The following is a 9,014-nucleotide window of genomic DNA, read 5'->3' as shown; positions in this document are numbered from 1 at the left end:
CCACGAAACCTCTAAAAAAAAAAAAAAAAAAAAAAAAAAAAAAAAAAAAAAAAAAAAAAAAAATAACACCAAATTTTTTATTTCTATTATTATGTTTTGGTTTTTTTTTTTGGAGAGGTTTTTGCTATAGGGCGCATGCGCTCGCCAGACAGAGACAGAAAGCTAGAAATCACCCCCCCAGGGGGGATGGTCACGCCGCAATCCCTTCTCCTCATTCTCCTCTGGGATCTGGGGCACGCACGCACACGCGCCCGGTGTGAGTTTTAAGCCACCGGGTCCGGGACATGAACCGCGGTCGATCACGTGGGAGTCCAGCAACATAGCCACTATGCCAACTGCTGGTTCCCCGAATTTTTTATTTCTAAAATGAATGCCCTAGGATCTAGGGAAGGATAATTACCACACAAGTCAAAAGCACACTTAGGTGTAGAAACCAGAGTCTTAACAAGGCCTGACCATTCTTTCTGCAAAAACACAGTCTCTTCAGATAGCCACTCACGTGTTCCAGCAAATACCATGTAAGAGACTATCATGCTGATCATAGTGTTACCCTTATATTGAACATTTTCCTTCTAAGTATTTTACTCTACAATCTTTAAGATTAACCTACTAAAATGATTAATAATTTTTTAAGAGGTTTTTGCTATAGGGCACGTGTGCTCGCCAGAAAGACAGAGAGAGACAGAGAGGCAGAAAGTGAGAAATCACTCCCCCAGGGGGGATGGTCATGTCACAATCCCTTCTCCTCCATTCTCCTCTTGGGATCTCGGTATGCACACACACGTGTGTGGCATGAGTTTAAGCCACTGGGTCCAGGACTCGAACCACGGTCAATTACATGGGAGTCCAGCAACATAGCCATTATGCCAACTGCTGGTCCCAAAATGATTAATAATTTTTAAGTTTACTATTTTTAAAGAACTATTTAGTTAATTTTATTTATTTAATTATTATTATTATTCAGTTTGACCAGAGACACACAGAGAGAAAAAGGGAGAATGAAAAAGCAAGCTGTCAGGTCCAGGATTCAAACCATGGCCAGCCATGTGAAAGTCCAGTGTCTTAACCACCACACTACCTGCTGTCCTAGCTTAACTATTTATCTTTTAGCAGAATTTCTGAGCATAGAGTCAGACTGTTTTTATCTAATAGATTTCAAGATCTTTAGGGAAAAACATTGACTTAGTTTTCATAATAAAACTTCAGCCATTTCAGAGCCTGTAGAAACCCCTCAGCTTCTCAAAGCAACTTACACTCCAAAAATAAAATTTATTTGGTAGCAAAGCAGGATATTCTTGAGAACCCACAACAAATAGAAACAGATGATACACATTAAAAAAACTGAAGATTATGCTATACTAATATTTATATTTGTATGTCAGTAACTACAAAAGGTCAGAATTTTTTTGTCAAAGTCAAAAAGTATAGACAAACTAACAAGTAACAACAACCAAAAACAGACAGGAAACTAAGTAAGTAGAAAGCAGTAGTGGTGAGTGGTTACAAGTAGAAATAGCATTGGCAGTAGCGAGAGGAGAGGTAGTAGCTGAAGGGTACATGGAGTTGCAAACACTGAAAGACAAGAACCAGAAAGGAGGATACAGAAGATAAATAGCAGGTGGCACGATGGTTAAGGAGCTGGATTCCTACATGGCCAGCCAGGGTTTGAGACCCAGACCTGGTGGCTTGAAAATTTATGTCAGGCACGTGTATGTGCATGCCTAAAATTCCTGGAAGAAAATGAAAGAGTAGAGATTGTGGTGTGGCCATCCCCGCTAGGGGGATGATTTCTACTTTCCCTCTCTCTCTCTCTCCCCCCTTCTCTGGTGAGCGCATGTACCCTATTGCAAAAAACTTTAAGAAAAAAAATAAAAAGACAAGCAGCTTTGCAGTTCTGGGGTAGAAGAAAGAGAAAGGGAAAATAGCAACGACTCAAGCCTCATAAAGTTTTAGAAGGCTAACTAGAGAATCACAACATTGGTGCTATCTTATAAAATTGTGCAATTTAGATAATAGTTTTCCAAAGGAAAATTTAAGGGCAGAGGGTACAAATAGTATGTTATAAGAAAATGGACATCTATAACAATGATAAAAACACTCACGAATTTCTATCATTTTGGTCTTCCTTTGTGACACAGACCATGAAGGACACCCACTAAAGGTATTTACGGATTCTATGTTATCTAACGGGATGTAATATAATACAGACATGACACTTCCACGTAATAAGAATACCCAGCCCACGTTCTATAATGAGAGGTATTCAGCAATACAATCCTAGAATTCTCTTATATCTTTACTTCTTGATTGCTAATTTTATTCTATTATTTTTCCTAGAATATTTTACCCCCATCACCATTCTTTCTTGTTAGTGATTATGACTAGTTTCATCTCTTCTTTAACACTGCACTCATAGTTAGCTGCCTTTATTATCATCCTCACTGTCAGTGTTTTGTAAATATGAAGGTTTAATTTATCCAAATTACCAATTTCTTGATTCTTCCTTATTTTTGTATCATACTCCTTTAGTCTAAATTCAGTTTTATCTTACTAAAGTAAATCCTGTAATTAGTCTCTGAGTGGTATTTTAGTTATGGTTCTTCCTGCTCAGGAATTCTGTACATCTTTATTTTTAGAACTTAAATCTGTAAAAATGCTAAAAATGTATTTAATCCTTGAAACATTGCTTCCTTATTCTTACTGGTATGTCCTTCCAGAACTCCAGTTAGAATCTCTTTTCTGTGTCTCTGATCCAATTTTCTTATTTTTCAATGCCTTATACCGTTGAGCTACATTCTGAGTACTTTCTTTAGCACTGTCTTCCAAATAAGCAATTCTCTCTTAAGGTGCATCCAGTGAAGCACCCCTTCCCATCCATGACATATTTTCTTTCTCTGGAAAATCAGCTTTCATATATTTGATTTTGTTTATTATCAAACCTGTTTTTATCTCCCATTGGTAGCTAGTCCTTTTTCTTTTCTTTCTTTCTTTCCTTTTTTTATTTCTCTCTCTCTGCAGTCATTTAACAATATCTTATAGTTTTGGGGCTGGCAGGGGGCATGGTGGTTAAGGGGGCTGGAGTCCCACATGACCAACTGCAGTTCGGGTCCCAGACCTGGCAGCTTGCTTTTTCTCTTTCTCTTTCTCTCTCTCACACACTTTCTCTTTCCCTCTTTCTCTCTCTTTCACTCAGTCTGTCACTCTGTCCCTCTCTGGTAAAATGTAAAGAAGAAAGGGAAGGAAGGAAGGAAGGAAGGTAGGAAGGAAGGGAGGGAGGGAAGGAGGGAGGGAGGAAGGGTATGGGCCCAACACTCCAGCGCCATCCATTTTCAGGGCTAGTTGATTCGGCAGGTGAGGGAGGGAGGGAGTGAGGGAGGGAGGAAGGAAGAAAATTCTTTTAAAAAAGAGTATCTTATAGTTTCTTTTAGACTATTGTTTTGCTTTTTCTTTTCCCCAATTGCCAAGGTACTCATCCTCCTATTTGTTGTATCAACTGACTCTCTGTCAGAAAGAAAGGCTAATGAGAGGGAAGAATGGCACTTGAAAAAAAGGGCTAACTTAAAATATCTTTTATTATCTTTAGACAGTGACTCTCAATATGTTGAGGTTTTTTGGGAGGTGAAAGGGACAGTGCACCTCTCAGGGGATGTAAGAACTTGCCAGGGCCCTTTTCAAGTTCCACAAACCCTTCAGACTCTGAGTTATATTCTAAGATGTGTCCGACCTCTCCTTGCCCTCCCTGAAAAGCACTGCAGTATTCCACTACATGGTCACCAGGAGACTATTACATTCCTTAGGTATATTGGGCTAGAGGGAAAAAACAATGAAAACAACTGTTTTAAGCATCTGGAATTTATCTCTTTAATTTTTAAAATGTATTTTAATCTACTTCTCCAGAAGGCACATGCAATCACCAGAGAGAGAGAGATAAATGAAAACAGAAAAAGCACCCCCCCGCCAGTGGGACACGGTCACACCACTCTTCCATTTCTCCTTCCTATGGGAATTTGGGGCAGGCATGAACACACGCCCAAGTGTTCTTCAAGTTGCCAGGACCAGGAGTCACATCATGGCTATGTGGGATCTGACTTCCTTAGCCGCTAGGCCGTGGGGCTGGCCCACTCTAAAACAAACAATAAAATTGACTTTTTTCTTCCAAACTGCCTGCAAAACTTCCTATTTCCTACATTACACATATCTTTCCTTTCTCACTTGTTTTTGGAAAGCTGACTTGGAATACACTGAGGAACTACATACAGTCAATTCTATTTCTGAGTTTCTTTCAGTTCTATTAACCCATGTTTCTAACTATATACCAGTATCACACACTATTTTAATGTCTATCACTTTGCTTTTACAGCTTATAATAGAACTCCTTTTTAAAGAATTTTTAATACTTTCACCCGCTTCACTTTGTTGAAAACTTAAAAATCACATTCTTGAATTCCAAAAAGAAATATGTTAAGATCTTGCTTATATGCAAATTATTTTGTAAAGAATTAACATCTTTAAGTTATTGGATCTTCCCACCTATAATACCTTTCTCCCTAATTAATAAAACCATCTTTTGGCTCTGTGTAAGTCTTTTTTAAAATCTATCTCAACAAAACAAATTTATTGTTATTTTATACTTTCATGAAGTACAAAATAATTCATTTTCATATTTGCTTGAAGATACACTTAAATACTGATTTTTTTTAATATGGCTAAATTAAAAATCATTTTGTTAATTCTAACAGTTTCTAGACAATTACCTAGGATCCTGTAGGTACACAAACAGCTATTGCCACCTTGGGTAGATAATAAACATGTATTCTTGATGCTATATGTGGTATCTTATTTCATTAATTAGAACATCCCGCACAATGTCAAACTATAACTGTGGCATTGTCCACCCTTCTTTCTTTCGTTTTACCTACCAGTTCAACACTGGCATAACGTAAGATACAGAGATGATAGCTTTTAAGGAAGTGTACAGTATAATAACAAAATTTTCAACAGAGAAACCCATGCTAACACGTAAAAAGATGCACCATACAGATTGTGACACTGGGAGGTTCAGCTACTTAAAACATCTCACTAAGAATTTTACTTCATTGAATTCAAGGCTTTCATTCATCATGGAGTGGGGCAGATATAAGTTCTAAAACTAAGAACAACAGAGCTAATTTAAGGCTAAGTTAATTCTTTGCACAATGAGGAGACAAAAATAGCGTTCTCATGGTTTGAGTAAGTTAGAGTAAGTCTCAAAGGTTCATTCATTTCGAAGCCAGAGGTAGCATAGTGGTTAAGATACTGAATTCCCACATGGCTGACCATGGTCTGAGTGGACCCGACAGCTTGAGAATCATGCCAGGTGGATGTGTCTGCGTGCCCAAAATCCTGAAAGGAAAATGGAGGAGAAGAGAGTGCAGCATGGCCATCTTCCTTGGGGAGTGACTTCTCACTTTTCCTCTCACTGTCACTCTCTGTCTCTTTCCAGAGAGCATAAGCACCCTATGGCAAAAATAAAAATTCGTTCATTTAAATTGCAAAAATATGAATATACTTTTTTATAATAAAATGATTTGAAGTAATATCTATTAATTATTAGAGTTAAAATTTAAAGTCCATATTTATATTGCATTTATTCTTCAAGTTAAAAACAGCACTAGAGAGGCAATTAAAATTAATTTGCATTTATAGTCAACTATTATATTAAAATCCCTAAACAAATACAATATTAAGTAATTCTTAAGGAAATCATTTGTATTGAATAATGGCTGTGAAAATGAGGATCGGCTATTTTTCCAATGCCTCTATAACAATTTAGAAGTTACCTTATTTTTAACAATGGTTCTACCCTTAAAATATGATGAAACAGGATATTTAAGAATTCCTCAGGATCTAGGAGAAAATAAAAAATCAAATAAGTCACAAACAAAATTTTCAAGCATTCTATTATTTTATTTATAACCATCATTTCTATATTGAATTCGATTTCATTCATTCAATATTATTTCAGTTAAAAGCACAGTTTTTAAGGCTTTTTAGACAAAGGAAAGATACAAAGATATTTAAAGGTTATGAAAGTATTAGGTTTTCATTTTGCTTTAACTTTATTGCATTTGAAAGGGTATAATAATTCATGTATAATAAAATTATTTTAATTTATTTTGGGTGGGTTAAGATAAGTGAAATAAAACCTTAAACATGCCCTGTTTTTTTTTTTTTTTTTTTTTTGTCTGATATTTAAATAATTATCAGGGTCAGCAGATGGTATAGTGGTTACATCGCTGGACTCCCACATGGCTGGCCACAGTTCAAGTCCTGGACCCGGTGGCTTGAAAATCATGCCAGGCACATGTGCATGCATGCCCAAGATTCTGGGAAGAGAAGGGACTGTGGCCTGGCCATCCCCGCTGGGTGGGGAGGGATGAGTTCTCACTTTCCCTTTCACTATCTCTGTGTCTCTCTCCCTCTCTCTGGCAAGCGCATGTGACCTAAGGCATAAACCTCTTAAAAGAAAAAGACAAGAAAAATAAATAATTACCAAGCATGTACATATTAAAAATGTCTACAGCACACTGCTAATAAGTTTGAAGCAGGAGTTGAATCTTTGAGTAAGTCAATAGCTATGGATAGACTAAAACAGTATTCTCTGATCATAAACGTAATCGAGTCAGCCATTTGTAACTCCCTTTCATTAGAGAGTAAACTACATGAAGAAATGTAGCTGACTCACTTCAGCCCTTCACCACAGCAACAGAAGCAACCTCTGGGCCGGCAGGAAAGGACATTTTATTTACTCTTTTTAATATACCATAGAACCAGCCAGCTTCTTACAAGGTCTTATTAGTCCACAATCATCCCTTGCTTCGAGAAAAGGAGAATGTGCAAGAAAAGGAGAACATTATGTGTCATGTAAAAGGCAATTTTTAATTTAAAATAAAATCCCAAAGCTAAAAGACACATATTTCAGCTAATAATTTAACATATAAGTACATTTTCAAGTTATTACCAAGCATCTACCATAAATTAAAGTAGTTACCTTTTTCTTCAGAAGTAAATCCTGATGCAGCTTCAACTTTTTCAAGTATTTTCCTCAGTTTCATAATTTTCGTGGCACACACATATCCATATCTACGTTAGTAAACATTATTAATTGGTACTGGTATAGATGTTAACTTATGTAACACATCTTAATAATCACACATTTTTATAAAATTCCAATGTATCACAAATCAATAGACTAGACAGTTATTTTGAAGAACACATTATAACCTTGAAGTTTGAAAAAATCTAGAATTATCCCAGATACTATTTTACACCTTAAAAATAACTGTCATATACTAATACAAGAAAAAATACAAAAGTTTGTGAAGGGTCAGCAGGTGGCATGATGGTTAAGACACTGGATCCCATGTAGCCGACTCCATGATTCGAGTCTCAGACCCAGTAGCTTGAAAAACATGCTGGGTACATGTGCATGCATGCCCAAAATCCTGAGAAGAGAGTGGAGAAGACAAGACTGCAGTGTGGCCATCCTCCCTGAAGGGGTGATTTCTCACTTTCTCTCTCTTGCTCTCCCCTTCTCTCTCTCTCTAGTGAGTGCACATGCCCTATAGCAAAATAACTAAATCAAATATATGCTCAGGAAAATATAGCATTGACATTATAAAATATACAATTTTGAAAGAGAAAGTCCTTTTAATACTAAAAGATAAAACGAACACTAAGGGAAATGAAAAATGGAATTGATAAGAAATTGAAAAATCTATTATTAAATGAATCAGCATTAACTGTGATGTTTTCTTTCATCTTTGTCTGAATACAGAACACATTTTGTAAGTTTAACATCAACCTTTGACAAAATTGTCATTCTAAAAAGACTTTAGAAGAGAGCTTAGAGGCCACTATGGGTTTATTAACAAGACCCACCAGAACTAGCTGATCTTCTATCCATCTTTTATACGGACCACTCACTCACTCAGCTCCCTGTAACCCACACAGTTGAGCACCTACCACTTACGCAGTACTCTAACCTGTTAGCCACCACGAATACAAAATGAACAAGGTGAAAAAGGCAGGGTTCTCCACCTTTGAAAAGTTTACAATGGAGAAAGCAGAGCTTTCAATACCAAATAAAACCAATCAGCTATAATGCAGATATCAATGCTGCAGACACAGGGCACCTAAAAAGTTTCTTACTGCATACAAAGATAACAAGGTATAATTAACTAAGATTTCTTAGCCAGTAGGACAATAGTATCCAAGGAATACTTAATTAATGGACTTAGGGTGTTCGGAAAGGAAGGAAGTATTAACATGCCTTTGAAGTTTTGTATTTGACCTGTCTTATTCTAGGATCAATTACTTGAGAAAAATACAGCATGTTACATAATTTGCATAAGGCAAAATAATTGGTGTGAAAATCAAGACTAGTAATTATTGTAAAAGGTAAGATAATTAAAGAATTCATCACAAAATGAGGAAAAAGAAGATATAAGTAGGGAAATTTATTCTCTTGTAATTCACTTTCCTAGTCATGTAATATAGCTGAGTATTTGGAATACTCATTATATTTCAGAATTCTGTTTTTGGGTCAAAATCTTTATCAAACTATTTTTTTATGTTAACTGTTAAATAGGAAAAGTATGTCACAAAATTTTAAATTATTTTATAATTTTTTTTAATTACCGGGGGGAGGGGGGCATGTGCTCATCAGAAATAGAGAAACAGGCAGAGGGGGGCAGGTGTGTGTGTGTGTGTGTGTGTGTGTGTGTGTGCAGGTTGGAAAGAACACTTTCCCAATGGGACATAATCTGTCCACAATCTCTCTGCATTCCTCCTTCCTGAAAAGATTTTGGGCAAGCATGTACAAGTGTCTCGCATGTTTTCTCAAAACACTAATGCTGGAATTCAGCCCCATGGGACCTAGCTCCCCAACCAAATTCATCCTACCATGGTCTTTAATTTATTACATAGTTTGCTCTCTATATTCCTTTTTTTTTTTTTTTTTTTTTTTTTTTTTT

The 9,014-nt window shown here is 36.4% G+C and overlaps 1 protein-coding gene across 1 annotated transcript in view; it reads right to left on the bottom strand.

The window, feature by feature from the left end:
* CYLD (CYLD lysine 63 deubiquitinase) overlaps positions 1–9,014 on the bottom strand; it is a 64,524-nt gene that overhangs the window by 7,145 nt on the left and 48,365 nt on the right. Inside the window, 2 exon segments of the mRNA XM_006154791.3 lie at positions 5,820–5,886; positions 7,031–7,122. Coding sequence (XP_006154853.1) covers positions 5,820–5,886; positions 7,031–7,122 — 159 coding nt within the window.

This window comes from Tupaia chinensis, unplaced genomic scaffold (assembly GCF_000334495.1).
Source record: "Tupaia chinensis unplaced genomic scaffold, TupChi_1.0 Scaffold000422_1, whole genome shotgun sequence".
NCBI classification, from domain to species: Eukaryota; Metazoa; Chordata; class Mammalia; order Scandentia; family Tupaiidae; genus Tupaia; species Tupaia belangeri.
This window is presented reverse-complemented; position numbering and strand designations above follow the sequence as displayed.